This window comes from Peromyscus leucopus, chromosome 9, assembly GCF_004664715.2.
Source record: "Peromyscus leucopus breed LL Stock chromosome 9, UCI_PerLeu_2.1, whole genome shotgun sequence".
Lineage (NCBI taxonomy): Eukaryota > Metazoa > Chordata > Mammalia > Rodentia > Cricetidae > Peromyscus > Peromyscus leucopus.
Genome location: NC_051070.1, coordinates 74,493,100 through 74,519,199, shown reverse-complemented (window position 1 = coordinate 74,519,199; position 26,100 = coordinate 74,493,100). Strand labels below are relative to the sequence as shown.

Sequence of the window (26,100 nt, the reverse complement as noted above, 5' to 3'; positions counted from 1 at the left end):
CCTTCGTATCTCTACTTCTATTTTTTTTCCCACATAAGGAAATACTGTTTCATTGTTTTGTAACCCCATTCCATTATCTCAAACATCACAGCTGTTCACAACGAACGCCACCAAACCCAGTTTTCAAGTCCAAACGCCGAACCACTCCAGAACGAGATCGGAACGAACGCCCACAGGCGCTCTCGCACCTGAAGGATTCTCTAACCAGCGGTTGGGTGGTTCCACAGCCATTCAATGTGTCGCTTCCCTAAGCTGCTAAAGGCTCAGTAGGCCTTCATTGTCCTAAAAAACCATCCTCTCCGCCTTCCAGCCTGCACGGTAAGCCGGCGGGGACCCCGGGGCCGCTTCCTGCCGGTCGGAACGTCCGTCCACGGGGAGAAGCTTCCAAGAGTCCCAGTTCAGGTGGCTCCAGCAGCACCGATCGCGAGTTGTCGCGCGGCAAGACCGGGCTCGCCCAGCCGGGGCTCCTGACTCAGCCCAGCCCACTCCTCCGGTCCGGTCGCCAGGACGTCGGGACCCCCCGCCCCCCGAGCCGGGCCCAGCGTCCTGGCGGCCCCCGCACCCCCCAGCTCCGTCCCCGCCCCTCCCCCGCCGCCGCCGCCGCCTGCGGAGCCCCGGGACCCACCTCGAAGAGCTCGGCCGTCGTGGCCATGCCGGCCGGCTGAGAGGCTCGCCCCGCGCTCGAGGCCGTCTCCGCTTCACATGCTGCGCCTCAGCGGCGCGGCTCGCACGTCCCAGCTCGGCCTGACCGCCTCCGGCCCGGCTGCCGACCGCCGCGGGCTGCCCGGCTCCTCACACGGCGCAGGCTGCGCGGGAGAGCGGCCATGAAGCGGAGCCCCAGACGCCTGTCAGCTGCCTCCCGGCGCCGCCCGCGCCGCTCCCATTGTCACCGCCTCGCACGCCGGAAGTGGGGCTGCGCGCGCCGGGCGGGCTTGGCGGGGCGGGCGAGGGGAGCGAGCGGCGGGCGGGCCGCGGAGACGCTCGCCTGCGAGTGAGCGAGCGAGCGACGCGCCTTGAGCCTCGCGGGCCGCCATCCCGGAAGTGGGAGGTAGAGCCTTGCGGTCCTCCCGGATTCCGGGTGCGGGTTCCCAGGACCTGTCGGCAGTGTGTCTTGACCTCCTGGAGGGACCGGGAGACTGGCGTCGCCTCACCGGGAAGAGCGAGCATCTCCCGTGAGCTCTTGCGGCGCAGGGCCGTCTGCTCTGGCTGGCTGGCGACCTTAGTTTCGGGGATGAGCTGATCCTTCGGTGGCTTTACCATGGCCCAGCGGGCACTGTGGCTCATACGTCACGAACCGGGAACTCCACTCGGTGGCACCGTCAGATTCTCCAGGTAATTGCAAGTCTGGGTCCTCGGGCATGATGGGGCCCAGGATGGATCATGTCGCAGTTTTTGTGGTGCATCGAATCCCAGATCTGCCAGCCAGCTGAGTGCCATAGCGCAAGTTAAGCTTTGTGTGCTATCCTTATCTGACATTGTTGTAAGAAATGAGTTGCTTGACCCATGTTGCTACATGCCTTCTAACATTACTATTATTGTATCTTTCTGTCGTCGTTGTTGTTGTTGTGAGGCAAAAAATACCCCTAGCTATCCTGGAACTCGCTCTGTAGACCAGACTGGCCTCGAATTTACAGAGATTTGTCTGTCTCTGCCTCTTGAGTATTGGTATTAAAGGTGTGGGCCACCATACCCGACAGTATTATTGTATCTTAAAATGAATTCCATCTGTGCAAGATTGGTACAGAAATGATGAAGGAAAAAATACTTACTGAGCACTAAACGTGTTTCAGATTTTTCAACTTTCAGTGGCAAAATTATTTCAGAACATTTTAATTCATGCTTACGGAATCTCCTTGTTGAGCGATACTGTTGTTTTCGTCTTATCAGTATACGCGATTGTTAGAAATCATTATCGTTTGCAGTTTTTAGTGGTTGAACAAAATAGAAGGAACTATGAAAATTTAAATTACACTCACTTTTTTCCTGGGTGACATAAGTGATCCGGTCCGGTTTTAAGACTTTGCCATATCTTACCAAAATAATTCTTTTTGTGGTTTTTCGAGACAGGGTTTCTCTGTGTAGCTTTGCGCCTTTCCTGGAACTCACTTGGTAGCCCAGGCTGGCCTCGAACTCACAGAGATCCGCCTGGCTCTGCCTCCCGAGTGCTGGGATTAAAGGCGTGCGCCACCACCGCCCGGCACTACCAAAAAAATTCGATGGAGAGGACTATATAGTAACTCAAAATATGGACAGCAATCATGCACTCTTCTAAATATATGTTTTAGCTATTTTTGTTTCTTCTTTTCAGAACTGATTACTCAGTTCATTTTACCATTTATTGATTGGAAGTTTGTGTGTGTGTGTGTGTGTGTGTGTGTGTGTGTGTGTGTGTGTTTAGTGTTTGCAGTTCTTTATGAAGTATAGCTGGCTAAGTGTTTTTCCACAATCTGTAGGCTCTCTCTCCATTTTGCTTGTAATTTTATTTGTTTTGCAGAAAGGTTTTCATTTCATGTGATCCCATTTGTCATTCTTTGAGTTGTTTTCTGTTCTTGGCAGTATTTCTGAGAAGCCTCTGTCTGGCTGAGTAGCTTTGTGTTCTTGGAAAGCAGCACCATACACTAGAACTTCCTGCATGATAGAAAGGGGATGGATTCTAAGTCTATGTTAATGTTAGAAACCAGTAAGCACGTATGGGTGGTGTGACTGAGCAACTCAGTTATTAGGTTTTTGTTGTTGTTGTTGTTTTGAGACAGAGTCTCACTGTGTAGCACTGACTGACCTAGAACTCACTATGTAGATCAGGCTAGCCACAAACTCATAGGTATCCTCCTGCTTCTGCTTCCTGAGTGCTGAGATTAAAGGCATGCAACCACCATGCCTGACCTCAGCTGTTAGTTTTGCTTACATTTAAATAGCACATGTACCTAGCGTCTACCATATTTGACACTGCAGATCTAGATATTTGATCCATAGGAATATATGGATTTCTTCACTCACATTCCTTAGTGATAGATTCAAGCTGCCTCTCCCGTTCAGAACAGTGCTTCAGTAGACCTCCTCAAACAGGGCTTTAGGACAAGTCTATACAGATTTTGACAAAATATTGACAAGCAGCTTCCCTGAATGCCAACACATCCATTAGGAATTAGTGGATTTCTGTACTTAACCGACTTCTTACTCTAATTTTTACCGACAAAGGAGGTCTAATTTCTATTTGTATATTTTTCTGTAACAATATTTGTTAGTGTCTTGAGTTTCCTTTTCTGTGAATTACCTTTACCTTCCAGAGATACTATTTTATCCATTCTGTATAGTTTTATCTGTTACATTTAAACCTCTAGTCCACTTGTACAGCTTTGGATATGGTGTTGAGTGGGAATACACTTTTTCTTTATACTATTTGACAGTTTTCCTAACATCATCATGTAAGCCCCATATCTTTTCTCCATTGACTCAGTATTGATGCTTGCTATAGTCCTTCATAGAAACACTGGTCTATCGCTGTTCTACTACTTTGTCCTTTTTGTGCCAATGTTCTGATTTTATGTGTATACACTTGTATCTTAGCATTGTAATTGATGTAAGACTTTCGTTAACTGAAAAAGTAAGTCCTTTGAAGAAGTCATGGAGGGCTGAAGAGATGCTTGATATTTATGAACATGCAGAGGCTCTTCCAGAGGAGCAGAGTTTACTTCCCAGAACCCAGGTGAGGCAGCTCACCAGCCACCACGAACTCTAGCCCCAAATGGATCCAACATCTCTTCTGGACTCCAAAGCCATATGCACTCAAATGTACATAACTACCCCTCTCTATATATAATTGAAAAATGACAAAAATAAATATTTTAAAAGGTCATATTAGTTTTCAGAATGCTTTCCCAGTAGTGTATATTATATACTTTAGAAGACACGTTCAGATACGTTTAGGTGAGTTACACTACATCTCTGTGGAGGTAGCAAAATGGGGGTGGGGGAGTGTCTCACAGGATTCATCTATGTGTCACTTTAATTCTGTATTATTGAATAAATTGCTAGTTTTGTAAAGTTCTCCATTTTCAGATTTCTGACCACTTGGAGCTGATGTTAAGGCTAATAGATATGAATTAACATATATTCCTTAACCTTTTCTGGAAAGATGTAAAGAAATGTGTAATAACTCTGGATTTAAAGGACAATAACAGACCAAAGGAATCTATTCAAATTGAGATTGGCAAACCAGTGTGTTTGTTGGGATTACTTAAGGGAGCATGGGTGACTCACAAGAACACACACCAGCCAAAGTCACCTGAGTCAGTTGTTTACCTGTTGTGTGGTAGTAGTTGGTGTTTGGGGGAGAGGAGGCCTTGAGAGGTTCCTGGGTCATCATAGCTACTCTACTTCAACCCAGAGGAAATAGCCACACCACTGCATATTCTCTACATACATGCCAAAGAGTAGTGGCTATCATTTATGATACAAGAGGGCGGATGATCTTAATACAACAATCTTGATTTATAGTATCAGCTTAAGTGCACCTCTGATTGGTATTACATCCATAGCTATAGGGACACTTAAGGCTTGAATCCTGTCTTGAAACTGATGTCTTTCTGTTCGTTTAGCAACTGCACATGAATCTATTGATATTTTAATTATCATCTGCTGTACCATGGCCTGGCCAGACTTCTGGTCCTGCGGCCCTGGCTTGCCATAGCTGCAATATGTAGGTTTAATTTAAGACTCTACCATTCTATTTATCAGTAACACTCGGGAGTCAAAGACTGGGGTGAAAACCTGCTAGCTCAGAGATGCCGAGTAGCAACTAGCTGACCTTGCTTTTAGACTGGAGATACTGCAAGAGATACATCTTGTCCCAGAACTAAGAGAGCTCAAACTCTAGTCCTTGCCCTTTCCTTCATGTGCATCTTCTCTATCCAAGTTGCTGGCTTCTCTATGGCCAATTCTGGTCAGCTAGTCACTGGCTCTACCCCTTGATTCAAGGTATAACTTTATTGGGCAGTCTCAGTAGTGTCAGAGTGCAATCAAAATATCCCACAACATGAAACAAAACCTAGATTAGTTAGAATGACAGATTAAGTAATCCTACAAAATTTTAAACATATTGAGACATTGTTTAAGGTCCCAGATTAGTTTATTTTCTTTATTGTCAACTATGAGAGTATGACAAGTCACTAATGGTATACTAGCTGATTTTTCCCCTTTTCAATCAGAAAAATACATAAGAATCTAAGTAAGGGTCCACTAATTAGTAGATCATTTTAATGCATTATTTTTATTATCAAACATTACCATCTTATTAGAGAAAAATATTGGTTTTTTTGTTTGTTTTTGGTTTTTGGTTTTTCAAGACAGGGTTTCTCTGTGTAGCTTTGCACCCTTCCTGGAACTCGCTTTGTAGACCAGGCTGGCCTCGAACTCACAGAGATCCGCCTGCCTCTGCCTCCCGAATGCTGGGATTAAAGGCGTGCACCACCACCACCCGTCAAGAAAAATATTGTTATGAAAATTATTTTTAAAAGTCTTAGTAGTTCCTATCCATTTGCTAGGCTTTTATTTGTTTGGTTTTGGTGCTGGAGATTGAACCTAATCTTCCATGCATGTGAAAGATATTCTCTTCCACTGACATATACCCCTTGACCTATCATTTATTTTATAAATAAGAAAATAGGCTTAGTAGAGTATATTAGTCAGGGTTCTCTAGAGGAACAGAACTGATAGAATGAATGTGTGTATGTGTGTGTGCGCGCGCGCGCGCGCGCACGTCCGTCCATATATGTTTACTGAAGTAGGTAACAGCCTGTGGTCCAGCTAGTCCAACAATGGCTGTCTACCAATAGAAAGTCCAAGAGTCCAGTGGTTGTTCAGTCCATGAGGTTGGATGCCTCAGCTGGTCTTCCATATACACTAGAATCCACAAGAAGTAGGCTTGAATTCCAGTGAAGGAATGGACTTCTCAGCAAGACTGAAGGGAAGCAGGCAAAGAGAACAAGCTTCCTTCTTCCATGACCTTTATATAGACTGCCAGCCAAAGATGTGGCTCAGATTAAAGGTGGATCTTCCCACGTCAAAGATCCAGGTTAGATGTGGATCTCCCCACTTTAAATGATTTAATTAAGAAGAAAAAAATCCCTTACAGGTATACCCAGACACATAGGCTTTTAATTCCAGATATAATCAAGTTGACAACCAAGAAGAACCATCACAGAGAGTTTGCTTATTTACTCAAAAAATGAGTAGTTTAATAGATAGCTTTATTCTGGACCTAAAAGTAGAAAGAAAAGGAATAGCCGGGCGTGGTGGCGCACGCCTTTAATCCCAGCACTCGGGAGGCAGAGCCAGGCGGATCTCTGTGAGTTCGAGGCCAGCCTGGGCTACCAAGTGAGCTCCAGGAAAGGCGCAAAGCTACACAGAGAAACCCTGTCTCGAAAAAAAAAAAAAAAAAAAAAAAAAAAAAAAAAAAAAAAAAAAAAAAAAAAACCTAAATATGAAGCATTTGTTCCAGACATAAGTCAGCAGGTTTAATGGTTTAGGGTTTTTTCCTTTGGTAGTGTATGTTATTTGTTGCTTTATGTCTTATAATTATGACTGTTTGCCTTCTATTTTAAAGTTTTTTAATTCTCTCATTGATTTTACTTGGAAGAATCATTTGTAATGTTTCTGTTTCCTTAATACAGACGATATCCTACTGTTGAAAAGAGAGCCAAAATCTTGAATGGACTGAGTTATGTTCCTGTACCTGAAGATGGTCCCTTTCTTAAGGCATTACTCTTTCAACTTAGATTATTGGATGATGATAAAGACTTCGTGGAGAGGCGTGATAGCTGTTCATACATCAATAAATCACCTGTCTATGGACTTTTAGTAGGAGGTGAAGAACTCTGGCCAGTCATTGCTTTTCTGAGGAATGATATGATATATGCAAGTGTTCCACTAGTTGAACAAGCTCTGTCCCCTCGACCATCTTTAATTAGCATTAGTGGAATTTCACAAGGCTTGGAACTGCTTTTTGGGATACAGGATTTTCTTTACTCAAGTCAGAAAAATGACACTGACCTAAACACAAAATTGAGTCAGTTGCCTGACTTGCTTCTGCAGGCTTGTCCATTGGGTACTTTATTGGATGCTAACTTGCAGAATTCATTGACTAGTATTAATTGCTCATCTGTGACCCAGCCACAAAAACAGCCAGCATGGAGAGTTGGAACATACAAAGGAAAACCACAGATTTCTATTTCTATCAGTGAAAAAGTAAAGTGCATGCAGTATGGTAAACAGGATATAGCAGACACATGGCAAGTTGTTGGAACAGTCGCTTGCAAGGTGAGGTTTTCTCCAGGATTTGTTTTGTCACAGCATTAACACTGAAGAACAGTAAAATTTACAGTTGTATTTTACAATTTTTTTAATGATATGCTTGTTATCCTTATCTGTATCTTTTACAAATTGTTTACTTAATGACTATTCTATAATGAATTGTACCATTGCTCTAAAATAGACATTATCTTCATAGTTCCTATGGGTCAGAATTTAGGAGCAGCTTAGCTGTGAACCTTAAGTGTAGAATCTTATGAGCCTATAGTCAAGATGTTGGTGGGAGCTATTATCATCTGAAGACCTGAGTAGGGCTCGAATACCTGCTTGCAATATGACTTACATGACTGTCAAGTCAGGACTGTCTGATGGAAGGAGACCTCTGTTCCACTCCATAGGACTTCTCCACTGGCTGCTTAAGTATCCTTACAACGTGGTAACTGGCTTCTTTCAGATCAAATAGTGTATGTTTGTGTGTATGTAAAAGAGAAAGACTCAAAGCTATTGTTTTTACTACTTACTCTGAAAAGCCACATGGCATCATTTCTACTTCATACTGTTTCTTAGATGCAAAGCCAATCACTAAGTCTGGTCACACTGAAGAGATATGGAATCAGGTCCACCACAGGAAAAGAGTAGTTAGGGAGAACTTATGAATATACTTAACATCTCACTTCCATTTCTCTAGTAGATGAAGTTGACAGGTCCTCTGACTACATCAAATAACAAGAGTTCTTGTTTTATTTAAATAACTCAATAGTCGATTTATCTGTTTTAAAGTTAGAAAATGGGGAAAACAGTGGAAACATCAATAGAAATAACAGTGATTAATGTCAGGATGAATAATGATCAAAGTCCTCCAATTAAACACTTCATGCATATATTAATACTATTCTCAAATATCTTTTGTAGCCCTTTATTTTGTATACTTTATAAATTTAATGTTTAGTTACTATATATAAATTCTATGAATATAGTAAATTTTAAGAAGAGAATTAGACAGGCAAATTGACTCTTCTAATTAAAGTAACCTAAAAGTTTTGCCTATGCTAAAAATTTCTGTCATGCTCAAAATTGCATTCAAATTATTCATCCTATTAGGACCTCTATTCTAAGACGCTTGACAATCATGGACTGTGTCATTCATCACTCTTAAAGTAGTCGAGTCTTTTTCTCATGAGTTCAGTGTAATAAAAATTAGAAAGGTCACTATGTTTTCATCCTGGATGTTATATATATTGTGATTAACATGATGTGTACATTCCTCTGTTCATTGATAAGTTGACCCCACTTTCTTGTGTGTGAGAAGTGTGAGCTGATGCCTTAGTGCTGGTTCAAATGACCGTAGTGGAAATCTTTGTTAGTGTCAGGAGGATGGGCTGGTGATGTGGCTCAGCCGGTAACGGCACGTGTCTCCAAGCCAACAATCTCAATTCCATTCTGGACTCTCACATGGTGAGAGAACTGACTCTCACAAGTCATCCTCTGACCTCCACATGTGTGCTGTAGCGTACATGTTTATACACGTAGATATACACACATATGTGCTCACATACACTAAAATAAATCAATGTAATTTTCTAAAAAAACGTTCTAAAGTGAGGAGGGATGGTGGAGTACACCTCAACCTAATACTAAATGTTTCTTTGAGGTTGTCCTTTACCTCTAAATGTCCTGGGTTCTTACAAAGTCACATAATTTTGTAAATCATTTATCATTTATCATTAAAGGAAGATAACCTTTTATGTGCCTTCTGCTTTTATAGTTCTGAGGTCCAGATTCATCTATGCTAAACTTTTAATAAAGAGTTTAGAGATTCCTTCGAGATTGGCAATCCTCATCCTGTACTTACGGTATTAGAAGTGACTAGATAGTGGATAACTTATTGAAGGTTTCCATAGTGGTGCAGTGCCTTTGATCCCATTGCGAATGATACACTGCTAGGATGTTTTACACATAAAGGATGTTTTAAGTTTTAATACTATTTACTATTAAATATCTGTGTTTATTATCTCAATAAATAGCAAAACCCAAAATTTTTTATTCTTACTAATATACAAATGCAATATAGAACATGTTTTTAAATTCCCTATTAAGAAGATTGTCATCTTAACTTTCAAATTTGAGATTTGATTGATATTCTTGTAATTGTCACAAAGGACAAAAAGATACTTCTAAGCTACTGATTGTACCCCAGCACAGTTCAGAATGCCTGCCTACTGGTGAAGTACTTAAATCTGAAGCAGAAACACTAATGAATTCATATGTGTTAGATGGTAGATCACACATTACAAAGTGAGATGGCCTAGTGGTTAAGAGCACTGGCTGCTCTTGCAGAGGACTGCATTTGGTTCCCAGCACCCACATGGCAGCTCACAACTCTAATTCCAGTTCCTGGTGGTCTGACACCTCTTCTCACTTCTGTGAGTTCCTGCTTGCATGTGATGCACATACATACACTCAGGCAAACACACAAACCATAAAACTAAACAGACTCTTAAAACCTTCCAAAGTGAAAGATTTTATATTAATATTGAGGAAGAGATAAGGTTCAAAATTAGAAAAGGGGTATAAAATGGAAACATTTTTAGGATCTCCTGTGAATAGCAATGGATATATGAAGAAGCACAGAACAGCTCTTGCTTTGAAAGAACCTAAAGTTGCAGGAGGGAAACAAATAGAAGCACAAATTACATGGTGACAAGTAGTCACTGTGTGGTGCGGACTGTATACATCTAGACCTAAGCATTTTGCCTGCTGAGCCTACCATTACACATTCTGTGTCTAATCAAACAATGCCCCTGAACTCTTGTGGTTCATTTGGCTAATGGGATCCAGTACTTTACCAAGTAAAGGCTGGAGAGATGGCTCAGCAAATAGAGTGCTTACTGCTCATGCAGAAAGCCTATGTTTGGTTCTCAGCACCCACACCAAGCAGCTCACAACTAACTGCTTGTAACTCTAGCTCCAGGGGATCCATTGTCTTCTGGTCGGCTTCCACAGACACTGTACTCATTACACATACCCACACGCAGATTCACACACATGAACATAATTAAAAATAAAATAAGAAGTAAATGTCAAGTTAGAATGAAGGTACAGAGGAAGACCTTGAGTACACCCCTCTCCCTACGCCCACATTTATACACACACAAGTAAAGTTTGTTGGTGTAGATTTATGAAGTAAAGACATTAAGACTTTTCAAGTACCAGAGGAGCTGGGGAATAAATCTTTTCTTTTGATTACAGAAACAAAACCCTTAAGACTTTATTCTGGAGACCAGAATTGGTAGAGGAGTTCACAGAGAAGTCTGTGAACTGCCATTTCAGTCTGTTGAACCCCAAAGCAAGAAATTAAGGAGAGGGCTGTGAAAGTACTCCATCTGGCCCTGCTAGCCATGACATAGGAGTTCATAGACAGACCTATGGAGCTGTCTTATCTTCCTCCCAGTGAAATCCCTCGTAGTTACCCTACCATTGGCAAACTAACCCAGTCACACAGGGAAGAAGACCCTGTGTCTCCATGCAAAAGGAGACCCTCAGTAAGACTGTACAGTGTTAGGCTTACACGGCTTTCTTTTAAACCTTTAATTTTGTGTGGGGGGGGGTGGGGGGGGGGTTATGAGTATGGGTGCACATGCCGCAACGCCCATGTGAAGGTCAGAGGACAACCTGGGGGAATTGGTTCTCTACCAGGTGGGTCCTGGGGATTAAACTCAAGACTGTCAAGCTTTGCTGCAGATGCCTTTATCCAGACAGTGATCACACCAGACTAAGTGAAATGCTACATAGGGAGAAAACACACCTGCAAGGACTCGCAGGTGTTAAGGTGCACATGGAAATACAAGACAATATGGTTTATTCAGAAAACAAGATGCAGAATTTTTATATATTTGCAACATAAATCAAGGGGTAGAAGATTAGAGTTAGATGGGAATCAAACAATGAAAGGCTTCAAAGTATATGAAATGAAAGAAGAACCATTGAAGTGTCTGAATCTTGGATTCAATGTAACAAAAGTTGAATTACCATTCATCAATGTGACTGGTGCTGTGACCCTTTCATACAGTTGTTGTTGTGGTGAGCACCCAACAAAAGTTATTTTCATTACTACTTCATCACTAATTTTGCTGCTGTTATGAATGTAATGTAAATATCTGATATGCAGGATATCTGATATGTGACTCCTGTAAAACGGTTGTTCAATCCCCAAGGGGGTCTTTACCCACAGGTTGAGAACCACTAGAGGAAAGCAAGTCAGGTAACAGCTGTAACATTGCGAGGGCCTGGTTGCAAAGGCGCCTGAGAGAGACCAGTGGATTTGAACTAGCTTTTATAGGGCCTTAAAGGTGAGCCAGGGGTCTGTGCAGCCTCTGACCATTGGCTTGGCTATCTGTATCCAATTGTTCAACAGAACAAAGAGAATAATGCCTAGAGAAAAAAGTTAAATTGCAGAAGTGACTTGAATTCAGAAAAGCCTCAGGCAAGCTGCACTGATGTAAGCGCCTGGTAATACTCATTTCTGCTTTCGTTCCAGTGTGATTTGGAAGGAATCATGCCAAATGTCACCATCAGCTTGAACCTCCCCACCAATGGCTCTCCACTTCAAGATATCATCGTTCACCCTTGTGTGACTTCTCTCGATTCTGCCATTCTGACTTCCAGTAGCATTGATACAGTGGACGACTCTGCATTTAGTGGGCCTTACAAATTCCCATTCACTCCGCCTCTCGAGTCATTCAACTTATGCCACTACACCTCTCAGGTACTCCCGGCTTTAAACACAAACAGGAAATAACTCTAATCCCCCAAAATCTTAGCTCAATGAACATGTAAGATGAGCCGTAGCGATCTGTGCTCACGGCGTGAGTGTTGTGTGTTGGACGCTGTCCTAGGCACTTGGTGTGTCTTTTTCTGGGAATTTCAACACATCTTAAGGTCGATGTTATTATCTCCATTTTATAGATGGTGAAAGTCTTAGGGAGGTTAAATGACTTGAACAAATCTTCTGGCCAGTAAGTGGCACAGCCTGGGTTTGAACCCAAGTCTTCCAAATTCCCAGAAGCTGGCGTGTTTTCTACTATAACGTGTCATTTGTCTCTTGTCCTAATTATCAGCCAGTCAGATTAGAAAATCGTGTTCAAGCCAGACTGACTAGAAATAATTTATTTTGGTAAATTCAGCAGGAATTCTTATTATCATTCAAGAGAAGAAACAGATGTAGGCTACCCGAGAATTCGAACCAACGTTAAAATCATTCTACACTGACAGCCTCCCTTGTCTCCCATCTTCCCCAGTGCTCCCTGTCTCTGGGTTTCTCTGTTTGCAATGCTCTTACAGCTCTCGGACCTACATGTGAGAACCTCCCTGTGTGCACCAGTAAGATGATTAGCTCACATCAGCGTAAAATTTCAGTCAGTCATTAATGCCCGGGTAAGCTATTGCTGAGCTAGAGGCAGGAAAGGAGAAACAGTACAGTCATGAGATAGGAAAGGAACATGCGGAACTGTGAGCGGAACAGTTAGCAAGATGCGTAAAGGATGACCTGGGCTGCAGGTGTGAGAACACACAAGAGCAAGAGTAGGAACAAGTATGGACTGTAAGGTACCCTTCATCTCTGTTCAGAGAGGTAGAAGAATGCCCTCAGGATGAATGTAGATACACCACTGCTGTTGTGAAAGCAAAGGAGAACAGCCCTCCAGCTATTAAAGCCATACCTGTATAATAATTATAAAGTATAGCTCTTTTTCCCTGTCAGCATTTATATCTTAGACTCATCAACATGAGAATTATATTAAGAACTGTGTCTGGTTTCAGGTCCCTGTCCCACCAATACTGGGTTCTTATCACGTGAAAGAAGAAGAAGCACAACTAAAAATAACAGTTAATTTAAAACTTCATGAAAGTGTAAAAAATAATTTTGAAATCTGTGAAGCTCATATACCTTTTTACAACAGGTAGGGTGAATAATATGGCATCATGGTTGCTGTCCTCTCTACTAGATTCCTACTGCCCCACAATAAAATGTCTTCTTCATTTTCCATATTTTTAAAATCTAAATAATTTTATATTCAAATAAATACTGATTCTGAGCTAAAATGTGGTTGCAAAAAGAATCTATTTAATTTTAAATGGTGCCTCATTTTTTTCCACTTAAGCTTGCAAATAAATTTCAAGCTTAAATCTGTAACTTCCTCTAGGATCATTGTGCCACTGGCTTTATTGCTATAGTTTCTCTGAAGTCTACATATAAATCAGTCTTAACCATCAGCAATCTGGTGAATTAGTCAGTTAGAGCATAGATCAGTTCTTCTTTGAAAATGTATTCTGCAGTGAAGCTCTTTACAAAGTGTACTTAATTAGTAAAACATAATTTTAATGCTGTTCCAACGCATGTGATATAATCTATATGATTTTTATAATTGTTTTTGTGATATGATTTTATAATGCTAATGTATATATATAGCTACTATAAATGTTTATGTGATGACTGCTGTTTTCTAAAATCTATATTATTCATTCTCTTCTGCAGTAGGAATACAGATCTGCTTTTGTGATATAAAAAACAAGATTTGGCTCATCGCTTTAAAACTTATATCTGAGATTTTTTTTCTATTTTCTTCTTTTTCCTTTTTTTTTTTTTTCTTTTAAAGAGGTCCAATTACCCATTTGGAATACAAAGTTAGTTTTGGCCAACTTGAGGTATTTCGAGAAAAAAGCTTATTGGTCTGGATTATTGGTGAGCAAGATTTTGTTTATTGATTTTTTTTTCTCATTTGCTGTAGAATCTTCTGTTTTAGAATAATTGATTTGTACATTTGCGTTTTAGGGCAGAAGTTCCCCAAATCAATGGAAATTAGTCTTTCTGGAACTCTAACTTTTGGAGTCAAGGGCCATAACAAGCAGCCATTTGATCATATTTGCATTGGAAATACAGCATATGTAAAGGTAAATATATGAAACATTGCATTAGAACCCCTTAATTTAGTTCTAAACTGCGTATATATTTGAGTTTTAGTATTTTCTAACAAAAAAAAAAAAAACTTTTGTGCTTTTTGTGTAGCTAAGTTCCTTTTTAAAAACATTTGTTGGGGGGTGCTCTGTGTTTCTTTTTTTTTTTTTTTTTTAAGACAGGATCTGTGCCATAGTCCAAACTGGTCTCCATATCTCTATGTAACATTAGCTGACTTTAGGCTAGGAGCCTCCTGCCTCAGCCTCTCCTAGACACTTGGTTTACAAGCATGAATCACCACACATGGCCAGTAGTAGTTATTTTTCTGTTTCAGTAAGTACTCAAATTGTAAGGGAAGTAGTTAAGAATAACCTAAACACTCCAATTTAAACTACCCAACTCTTAGTTATCAAATTAGATTTGTGTTCAAAAATAAGATGCAGCCCTTGATCTCTAGTGTTTTCAGTAGTGTGGATTAGTGACTGATCAGTACTAACTGTTGTGAAATATTATTTTAAGGTGTGTTATATTTGTTTATATTGTGGAACATTTGTTTAATGATGCAAAGATGTGTTGCATTCTTTTATGTTGCATTTGTTTAACTCTGTAAAGCTGTGTCACTTTGCCTGTCTAAAACACCTGATTGGTCTAATAAAGAGCTGAATAGCCAATAGCAAGGCAGAAGAAAGGATAGGCGGGGCTGGCAGGCAGAGAGAATAAATAGGAGAAATCTAGGGAAGAAAAGGAGGAGAAACAAGAAAAGGTGAAGTAGAGAAGGACACCAGGGGCCAGCCACACAGTCAATCACAGAGCAAGAAGAAAAGAAAGCTATATAGAATAAATAAAGGTGAAAGCCCAGAGGCAAAACATAGTTAAAGAGAAACAGGATTATTTGCATTAGAAAAGCTGGCTAGAAACAAGCCAAGGCTGGGCATTCATAAGTAAGAATAAGTCTCCATGTTTTTATTTGGGAGCTGGGTGGCGGGCTCCCAAAGAGTTAAAAAAAAAAAACAAAAAACTACAACTAACTGCTTTTGGTGTCTCAGAGAAAACATGAGTCCTTCTGGCCAAAGAAAATTCTGAGGACAAGATAAGCATGAAGGTTAATTTACGTCTTCATCTGAAAAAATGGGCTAAGGGCTGGCATGATGGCCCTGTGGGTCAAAGCATTAGCCTAAGATCAGTCCCTGGAACTCAGGGTGGAAAGAACCAGCTCTCAAACATTGACTTCTGGCCTCTACATCCACACGTGGCATGTATGTGCCTGTGCTTACACACAACTCAGCACACATAATGTACATGCTTGCATAAACATAATATGTTTTAAAGTGACTTAGAGAGTGAAAAGAGGTAAACAGTTTCAGAAGCCGGTGCTTAGAATGTAAGTTCTACATAGGAAGGACAAGTTATTTAGGCTGGAATATAGAAGGCATGCATCTCTTATTCCTTTGGTAGATGTTTTAGCTTTTCAAAATGGTTCATTTATGAGTGTTAATCTGCAATGGATTCAAGGCAAGTGCATGATGGCAGAGACTGTATGGTCTTATTCCTTTTTTGTTTCATATTCAACATCTAGTCCAGTGCCTAGTACTTAAATATTTGCTGAATATATATGTATATGTGTACCTAGTAATAGCAGCATTTCTTAATATAAGTGTACAACAGGTAGATAAAGCCCTAGAATTTGATTCACATGGGAGATCCACCATATATAAGGATTTAGGAGTACCCGTTGAAAAGAAAAACTTGATGCAAGGAAATGAATAAGATCATATAAACAAAAGAAAATAAGGAAAGATTCAGAAGAATCAATAAGGAAAATGGAAAGAATAACCACAGAGTTTACAGGAAAAGAGAATGCTATTGGCGAAGTCAAAGTTGAAAGATAAATATCTATGAAAGCAACAGTAGCGAGACTGGGGTTCACTGCTAAGAATTCATTTTTCTAGGCGAGCTCTGACTTTGCCTACTATCTTGTTTGAAAGCTTATTATTTAAATTCCTGGTTTTTCTTTTCAAAAAAAAATATGGAATGTTACTACATTGTGTGCCCACCAAGGGTAGTTTTTAGAATTTTCTACTTATTTCTTTCCCTTAATCAGTTCTAGTCTGATCCAAAGCATATAATAAATATGGAAATGGACCTTGTCTACATAACTTCCAGCACTGCGAATTATAACACTGATGCAAACACAAGCTCTTTGCTTTCAAACTCTGAATTGCTGTAAGAAAGAGATTGTTACAGTCTCAGAGTTATTATACGCACATGCACAAACACAAAATGGGAGAAATTTGCAGAGAAGAGAGGAGAAAAAAGTATACGGCTTGGGATGTAACCCAGAGATGGAGGGCTTGCCAGGAATGTGCAAGGCTCTTGGTTTAGTGTAGGGAGGGGTGTTGAAAAGAGCAGGATCTTGCTACATGAGGTGTTTACCAGCACAGATTAGAACCACAGAAAACGGAGACTAGGAAGGTACTAGTGCCTCATTACAACACAGTGCAGTGCTGGTGTTCACAGTGATAACCCTACATCACCAATGGAATCCAAGAGCTGTGGGTTACATTTTAGAAAGGTTTTCAAGATGAGGGAAGGGATAACTTGGTAACAGTTCTGTAAAAGTTAGATTTTGGTTATCAAAAAAAAAAAAAAAATTAAGTAGAGCAGGCCATTTCCCCAAGCATGAGATAAACAGATACTTCTTCCTGTTGTGATTGCATTTATGTGCTTTATTAAACAACATATACATTCCTACATATAAAAGATTATGATTGGAGCTAGAGAGATGGCTCAGGGATTAAGAGCACTTGCTGCTGCTGCCCTTCCAGAAGACTCAGATTCAATTCCCAGCACCCATGTGATGGCTCACCAGCTTCTGTAACTCCAGTTTCAGGGGATCCAGTGCCCTCTTCTGGCCTCCATCGGATATAGACATGCATGCAGGCAAAACACCTATATACAGAAAAATTAATTAATTAAAAAAAGATTGTCACATGAATTTATCAGATGGTATGATGCACGCTCTGCTTCACTGTACCCAGGCTTCACAGTAGTGGAGTAGTTGTATGAGTTAAGCACTCACAAAGAAATGGAACTAGTACAAAGTGGTGTGCACACACTTATTGTGTGTTTTCACAACTGTACTTTACTGTTGGGGTCTAAAGTTTGTGAACTATCAGGTGACGCTCTAAAAATTGTGAAGGGGAAAATATGATGAAGATTCTTAGCCAATCACCTCCTCAGTTGACTCTTTCTCTCATTTCCCTAGCTTCATTTCAGGATCTCAGATTATACACTCACTGGATGTTATGCAGATCAGCATTCAGTTCAAGTTTTTGCATCAGGAAAACCAAAAATAAGTGCATGTAAGTTGTACAGGTTCAAACTAAACAGAATTAAAATGGTACTATGTTGTCACTACCTAAGGCAAAATTAAAATGTAATGAAACTTGGAGATTGGAAAATAATCTCATTTTATAAAAATGTCTGTGATTCAGTCCACTCCCACATAACCCTTTGTGAACTTTATGTTGCCCTCTGACCTCTGTTCAAACACAGTCTGGATGAGTAGGACCCAGTTGGTGTGGGCTTTAGTATATAGTATATATAGATATGCTTTGCTCTGGCTATATTAAACTCTTGTCTGTTTTCAGTGAATGTAACTTTCAAAATCTAGTCAATGTCTTAAAGTTTTAGTGTCTTCATTTATAAAGGAGAAGAAATAGGGGACTGTTTAGCACTCTAAAGGTGGTGAGACATGGGAGAGGAGCCTAAAAAAACGAGGTGGAAGCCGGGCGGTGGTGGCACATGCCTTTAATCCTAGCACTCGGGAGGCAGAGGCAGGTGGATCTCTGCGAGTTCGAGGCCAGCCTGAACTACCAAGTGAATTCCAGGAAAGGCGCAAAGCTATACAGAGAAACCCTGTCTCAAACCCCCCCCCCCAAAAAAAAAAACAAAAAAAAAAAAACGAGGTGGACTAAAGCCTCAGGCAATAGCCAACTTTATTCAGAGCATCGGACAATTTAAGAGGGTTAAGAGAGGTCACATGAGTAAAGTGTACAATCACAAGGACAAGCCACACATTGGCAAAAACATATTTTTTCATAGTGGTATATAAACAATAACAATAACCAGTTGTAATGAATAATCAAGTCAACTCACGCCTATCCACTACACCCAGGAGTGACATGAAAGCACATTCCAAGAACAATTAAATCTTTTTGAAGAAATTGAGGTCACAAGACTTTTGTCTTATTTTCTTGGAGTTTTCTCACAAGCACTTAAAATTCCCCTCACACAACTCCATTCTTAGACTGTATTCTGACTGGACCAGCCAGATGGCTCTGTGGATAAAGACGTTTGTTGTCAAGTCTGATGGCCAGAGTTCTATCCATGGAACCCACACAATGGAAGAAGGGAACTGACTCCTAAAAGTTGTCCTGTGACACTCATATGCATACACACACACACACACACACACACACACACACACACACACACACAAACAACATACATGCTAGGTTTCTTTTAATGTAATAAAGTTAATAAAGTAGAAATGACAATATTATATACCTTATGGTTTATATGAATAAATTGTATTTATTGAGCATTTAGCTTAACATAAGATGTAATGAGTAATAAATTATCATTTTAAAATTTAAATTATTTTTAGTAAATGCCATAGCCAGTAAGCATTATTTAGCACCTTCTTTGTCCTACCAGTGGCAAGCAATAGAAAGATGATTTCCTGCCACATATTTTTTAGATGAATATATCAGGATGTGAAAAACAAAACAAAATTGTTTAATTCAGATCAAATACATACAGGTGGCATAGAAGAGTAGATAAAAGAAGTAAGTATCTAGGTAAAGGTAGGGGTTAAGAAAAATGTCAGATTATGTATCTAGATTGGAATAATCCAATTTATAAAAGTTCTCGTATTTAGGTACATTTGTTGGTTGGTTGGTTTGGGCAGAGCTTGAGCAGCTGCAATTCAAAGCCCCATGTATGCCTGGCAAGTGTCCGATCACTGAGCTACACCCCTAGCCTCAGACTTACATTCTAGAACTAGGATTAAGGTCCCTAAAAATTGGAAGGCTAGGACCAGACTGTCCCTGAATGCTTCAGAAGAACTGGGAAACTGAACTACAGAATCTAGGCATCTCAGATAAGCCAGTGTTTTGACCTCTGTGTTGCCCCTGTGTTTTGTCCTCTAGCAGTCCTGCTGTTTTTAGATGACTTGATGAAGGCATGTTCACAGTGTATATGTTCTTTTATGAAAGTGTAATATTAAACCATCATCACTGTGTCTAAATACAGATGAGTATTTTTGATCTGTGAGAAATGTTATCTTTTTAGATAACTAAAATATGTTTAAATATTTTATTAATATTAACTAAACATTTTAGAAAGTATAATAAAGAATAGAAAGTTTTTATAATATACCTGGTTTTTAATACATCAGTAACATACCTAATTACTTCTTTACTCATTTATTGAGATAAAGTCTCAACTGTATAGCCCAGAATGGTTTATTAAAAAATCAATTTAAGATGTAGGGGAAATAAACATTTGGTATAAATAAGAGATTCGTATAAGTTCCAGTATGGTTTGCCCAAATATTTATGAGCTCATTTTAATGATATATAAGTAGCAATAAAGCTTCAATAGAGTAAAATAAATATTAATACTTCATAGTTATTACCATGACATGACTGTACTCCACAAATTCAAAATGGATAGCTTTGTTCTCTTATTGGATTTTTGCTAAAAATTATACATTTTTATCATTAATTTCTTTCCTTTTTCCTTTTGTAGACCGGAAACTAATTTCTTCTGACTATTACATCTGGAATTCTAAAGCACCTGCTCCAGTAACATATGCGTCATTGTTACCATGATTTTCTCATAGTCAAATAGGATTTAGATGACGGTAACATTCTGTAGTAAAATCATAGTATTTTTATTTCTTACATATATTCGTATCTGTCGGGTTTTGTCTGATACAATGTGAAAGACTATTTTCAAAGCTAATGTCTCCATTTTTTGTTACCCTCTGTCTTCATGCCAGTATGACTCAGAACACATAAAAGTAGTGATTCATTTTGAATTAGGATCAGTCTTGGGTCTCCATGCCATATGTTCTTTCCTGTCCCTGTGGCAGGCCTCCAGACTCAGTCCCAGCCAAGACAGGGCCAATTGTGGCATCCTGTGGGGCAGACCGCACTAGTCAATCAGAACCCCCTCCTTCAGTAAGAGCTCAGTCTTCTCCTGGTGCAGTCTCAGGCAGCTGTCCTGTGGTTTGTAGTTGATTTACAAGGAAATTATGTGCTTATCCAAACCTCAGTACAAACAGCATGCTTTTACAGAATACCCATGATCTGGTTAAAATAATCATAAATCCTTTCTTTCAAAGTAGCCAGTGGAGATAATGTTCAAATAGTAACCCACTCTTCATCACATCTCTCGTCCTGGCCAATAAAAAGCCTGCATATTTCTATTTGATGTTCTAGAGCTACTTTCTTTCTGAGACTGAGTCTCGTGGAGCCCAGACTGCCAGGGATTCACTGTGTAGCTGAGGATGACCTTGAACTCCCTCTCAAGCGCTGGGATTACAGTGGTGTATCACCATGTCCAATTTATGTCCTTCTAGGGATCCAACTGAGCTTCATGCGTGCCAGGCAAACACCCTACCAACTGAGCTATGATGCTAACCCCTCTCAGGCTCCTTTAACTGACTTGATAATCTGCCACAATGACGTGTGTCTAAGATGCCAGTCGACCTAAGAAGACTGCAGTAACTTCAGAAGAGGAGCATAGTCATCTATGATGTTTAGTGTCCTGGGACAAGGTTTTAAAAATAATTTTGGGTATTATACTCTCTGTTTTGTTTTTTAATTAAAATCTGTTAATGAATGAACTCAGGTAAATATTCAAAAACCTTTTCATGAGTATCATTTACACTTATTTAATGTAGCATTTTTTTTCTTTATCTGTCCCTGTCATTTCTTTTTACCATCTTCTTGATTCCTTCCAAACTACCTAGCCATGCTCTTTATCCTCTGCCTATTTCTCCTATTACACATATCCTGCTTCAGAGCAGTATGCTCTCGTCAAGTTGGACTTCAAGCGACCATTTAAAAAAAAATCTAAAGATCCTGAGAATTTCGCTGACTCCAGCTGAAGCCTAACAGAAAATAGGACTTGCAGATTGATCTCTAATTAGATTTATCCTGGCTTCTGTTTCTTTTTTGTCTTTTTTAAAATGAGTCTTCTAAAAAAAAAAGACTTAGAAAAGCTGCTGATTCTTTGAAGGAGAGTTTCAATCATTGAATGGGGAAGTGTGTGTAAACTTAGGACTCAAAATCAATTTTTTAATTAGGGTCAGTCCTCATTATAAACCCTCATTGCCTGCAAAGCATTATCATAGCCCAAAGTTCTGTTTTCACAGTCATCCTAAGTCAGGAGAGGGAGTAACTGCCTGACAAGGACAGTGCCTTGCTGTTCCGACTGACCCGAAGGGAGTCAGCAGTAGAAATTCTTCTGTGAGAAGAAAACATTGTCCCATAATGGTTTTTTCTCACTCCTCAACTCAAAGCTCAACATTTTACTTCAATTTATTAGTAGAGCCTTTTAGAAATTTTGATTGTATAAATACTTAGCAAATTATACTAAGGTAGACAAGACACATTCATCTAGTGAGTAGGGAAAGATTCAGTATATAATCCTTGAGGCAAACTCTCTTCATAAACAAATTAGAAAAACCAGTGACCTCTAATTTGACATTTCTAGAAACCTGGGGGAAAATCTAGGGGTTCCTAGAAAAGCGTGGCGTGATGGGGAACCAAGACCATCTGTTGCCATTCCGTTCTGACACAACACTAGGAACTAAAAGCCAGCCCACATTTCATCCCATTGAGATCAGCTGGGCACACTGATGCTTTTGATTTTGTCTAGAAACCTGTCACTTCAGGATAATTTCTGAAGACAAAGCTTGTTCCCAGTTTGGTAGGTGACCTGTTTAATGTTTTCCCTGTGTCTGGGAACTCCTTAGTGTAATTAGCGACCTTTGAACTCCACAACTAATCCTGAGCTATTTTGTATTCCTTACTCATCTTTAAGGCTGGACCTTTCTTTTCTTCAGAGTCCACTGCCACAATTAAAGAAGAAACAGCTGCATTTCAAAGGGATTCCGATTCCAGAAGCTTAATCGTGATTGACATGTTCTTATTCTAAGCTATAAGACACTCTAAGAGTCCTTTCTTTGGTTAAAACTTCAATCATTTTCTAAAAAATTATCTCACTATGGATTTTATTCATTTTCTTTGATAGCTATTCTTTTCATTTTTTTAACTTGAAAGGTGCTTTGCATTTGCAGTGAATGTGAGCATCGACTTCCAGTGACAGATTTGGATGGTGTCAGACCTGCTCTAGATACAATATTGCTAAATTCCCTTTTAGTGCCAAAATGTGATTATGAAATCTGATATCTATGCTGTAATTATTCTTACTCAACCCAAAGGGTTAAAGAAAGTTTTAAATATCTGAGAATGAACTCTAGAAAAGATGGGTCATGATTTGTGTGATACCTGTTCTCCATTTTTTTTACTAAGCAATATTATAAAGCCCACAATGTAGTAGTTAAACAGTGGGGATGTTTTGTACTCTTAAATAATTGAGCCTGTCAAATTAAAAGTAAATAGGCTCCTTGGGAATCTTACGAGTCTTTAAATTTTATTTAAACATTAGCCTATCTCAAAATCTTTTTCTTTTCATGCCATCTTAGTATTTCTACTGTTACAATATTGTGGTCTTCGATTTCATGTGCTATGTTTAGCAGCAGACACATAGTATCCATTGCTGATTTTTTTTTTTTCTGTTATTGTAGTTAACAATATTTAAAAAACTTGAACAAGCATTCAGATTCCTCCACTGCCCCTGGGAGGTAGCTAGGTGAACTTCCTCTGCGGGGATTGCTGCCCTAGTAGAGGAGTTGTTTCTAAGACAAAGGTCAAAAAAAGGATGTTAATAAACAGTCCTCAGGTTTAAGGGACTTTTTAGGATTACATCTTAAATTCCAACAAATCAGATTTAGGAGTTGCTGAAAGTGAAATTGATCCATCCCTCATCCAAACTTTGCAATACTTTCCTGTTCTGACATCATTTAGATAGTTAGCTGTATTATCAGATTAGAAACCATTGTACCCGGCTGCTGAAAGGAGAAGGAGGCAAAAAGCTAAACATGGGATGAATTCTGAACCTTTTAACCTGGCTGAAGTATGTTGGTTGCTGTTATGCAAATACCTTCAATCCTCTGCTAAGTTCCGTGGAAATAATTTTCTTGAATGACAGGTTGATTCAGCAAGGATTCAGTCGGTGATTAATCCCCCTTTGATCTGGGGTATTCACTTAACTACCAGTTACCTCGTTCTGACAAAGTGCAACTGAGATTAGGGAGATCACTAGAACACTACCAGCCCGTGCGTTTATTCTCTATAACCTTTTAAAGCAAGGGCCAAGAATGCAATTTATTCTCAGTTTTTGAAGATGCAAAGTCCTGCCTGCTAAGTTAGAAAGTCAATTGAATACCAAATGAAGTTTATTTCTTACATAAGAGAACAAACATTTCTTTTTTGCTCTGCCTATCAATGATATTAGGAATCATAGGCTTTGAAGAGAGAAAAAAACAAAGGCTACATTCCAAGTACAGCTTCTTGTTTGTGTCGTGTGCTAGAGTGCATGCTCACTGCCCCCAGATAACCCAAGAATCAAAGGAATGGCTACAGTTATGCTGAAAAACACTTGTGTTTCATGTGTCTTCAAGTCCAGCCACCCCCGGACCACTAGAAAAAACTCAGTGTAGTAAAGAAATCCAGCCAGGGAGACATGCAGCACACAATCTTGTTAGCTTTTATTTTTGTGAGGAAGTAGATAGAGCCTTATATTCTCATTAAAATAATAACTGCATTCATTTCCCCATAACTGGTATCATTGCCAAAGTACATGAGCAGTCATTCTCTTAAGTGTTTTCTGCCTTTTGCTTTATCTTTTCTTCCATATATTTAGACTTTGAAATGTCTGTGCAGTTCTAAGAAAAAAAATTCAGATGTATTTCATGCTGTTTTTCAAAGAATTCATTTTTAAAAACTATTATCAGTGTTAGTATTTATTTTTCAAGATGTCAAATTAAAGATTTATTCCTTTAGTATACTTCATGTCCTATAAATACATAGATACATAATATACACACCATTATTTGTAACAAACTTTGTTTTTAATTTTTTATCAATGATTAACTTTATAAATAAGACAAAACATTCTTATAAATGTTATGTAGTTGCTCATTTTCCTAGTAGCAATCTACAATAAAAGTTACTGTTTAAATCATTTCTTACGCTTTTTTGACTCAAACCTTTTGTAACTAATTTATAAATCAAAACAACTCAAAGAAATGTATACATAAGTTTGTGGCACACTGGCCTCCTGTGGTTCCAATTTAATCGTCAGTTTTCAAATACTTCGGAAGATAGAAAAAAATGTCAAAGGTCAAGATTCCATAGTTATGTTGCTAAGAAACTCATGTTTTTAGTAGTTAACTACTCCATGTAATAAATAGTGAGGTCGTTATGGAATATAAATATATTCAACATAGGCATTTGTGTTTCTGCAATGTGTTCCATGCCTGTGTAGCTGAGTTTACCTGTGAGCCACTTCAGCATTGTTTCGGGAAAAATATTGTGAAGTCGTCTGTTCGTACATCGCTACAAACAGCGTTAGTTCACAATATTAAAGATTCAATGAAATGAAACTTGCTAAGGGTCCTATGAGATTTGTCTCAGAAAATAGTTAAGAACCTTAAAGAGCTGTACTGTTCTGATCTTCCTAGAGCATTTGGTAAACTGTTGCTGTTTCTTCTCTTCTGTTGCCAAAAGAAAACTGCTTTTCCACTAATTCATGCCTTTCAAGCATTTTAAATACAACGATATTTATAAATGTGTGGTTTGGAGGAATTGTTTAAATTCTTTTTCCTAATTTTCTTTCTTCAGGATAGATTATTTCAACAAGTAATTTGTAGTGATGACTGTGTTGACTTCAATTTTGGAGTGTAGTAGCTGTGTGAAAGAGTAACCATTTGGTCTTATTGAAGCCAACACAGAACTTGCTGCTGTGTTTTTTCTTCGGTGATAAATAAAATACTTACATACTTAAAAAAAAAAAAAAAAAAAAAAAAAAAAGAACCTTAAAGAGCTGGTAGCTTTCCTTTTTCTTCACCACCCGTTTTATACCTGTGACATGGTGTAACATAGAGAGCCTGCAGAAGCACTGTGGCATAACTCCCACTCATAGCTGCCCTGTAAGCATGATACCCTGAGGTCTAGGTTTTCCTTAAGCCCTGGATACTTTGTGTGATTGACACCAGTGTGGCTTAGTGTTTGATGCTCCAGCCCTAGCAGATGAGGGCCGAATGCCCAGGAGTGGAGAGATGAGTTTTCCTATAGGAGGTGCAAATTTGCAAACTGCATGTTTCCTTTAAGTGTCCTTTATTAGATGATAGTTTCTGTTTTTAAAAAATCATTTTTGATAAATACTAGTAATGATGATAATTTAAAAAATTAAAAATGTTTACCTTTTCTTCAAGGCACTTGAGTGCCCTCTGCAGGTTACAAGCAGATGATTAATGACTATAATTTAAAACTGTGGAGTTTTTTTTCCCCTATTCAAAAAATATCACCTGCTTCCTTCAGATCTCAAAAAAAAAAAAAAAAAAAAAATGTGATCCCATTTGTATTGTTCAGTGTTAATTGTCGGTTATCAAATTGGGAATTTCCTTTCTCTGCTGGTTT

General features: G+C 39.2%; 2 protein-coding genes and 1 long non-coding RNA gene across 3 annotated transcripts in view; 1 reads left to right on the top strand and 2 right to left on the bottom strand.

Annotated features, from left to right (window-relative positions):
* Window positions 1-1,175, bottom strand: part of Exoc5 (exocyst complex component 5) — a 54,523-nt gene extending 53,348 nt beyond the window's left edge. Inside the window, exon 1 of the mRNA XM_028873552.2 lies at window positions 626-1,175. Within this exon, the coding sequence (XP_028729385.1) occupies window positions 626-652 (27 nt within the window). The 5' untranslated portion in view covers window positions 653-1,175. The remainder of the gene's footprint in view (window positions 1-625) is intronic.
* Ap5m1 (adaptor related protein complex 5 subunit mu 1) lies at window positions 988-22,976 on the top strand. The gene is made up of 9 exons (XM_028873553.2): window positions 988-1,332; window positions 6,672-7,317; window positions 11,846-12,073; window positions 13,126-13,265; window positions 13,962-14,047; window positions 14,138-14,256; window positions 17,526-17,622; window positions 20,075-20,189; window positions 20,910-22,976. Exons 1-8 carry the CDS (start codon window positions 1,259-1,261, stop codon window positions 20,155-20,157), a joined length of 1,473 nt encoding a protein of 490 aa, XP_028729386.1. The 5' UTR covers window positions 988-1,258; the 3' UTR covers window positions 20,158-20,189; window positions 20,910-22,976.
* Window positions 20,251-25,616, bottom strand: LOC119088537. Its single transcript, XR_005092187.1, has 2 exons — window positions 25,496-25,616; window positions 20,251-25,110 (listed from the first exon to the last, which is right to left on the bottom strand). It is a non-coding gene; the product is annotated as an uncharacterized LOC119088537 (long non-coding RNA).
* Window positions 25,617-26,100: the final 484 nt, after the last annotated feature.

Coding starts and splice junctions, on each gene's coding strand:
- Ap5m1 (XM_028873553.2), top strand. CDS start 1,259: ATGGCCCAGCGGGCACTGTGGCTCATACGTCACGAACCGGGAACTCCA. Junction 14,048..14,137: donor CTTATTGGTCTGGATTATTG/GTGAGCAAGATT, acceptor TTTGCGTTTTAG/GGCAGAAGTTCCCCAAATCA. Junction 17,623..20,074: donor AAAACCAAAAATAAGTGCAT/GTAAGTTGTACA, acceptor TTCCTTTTGTAG/ACCGGAAACTAATTTCTTCT.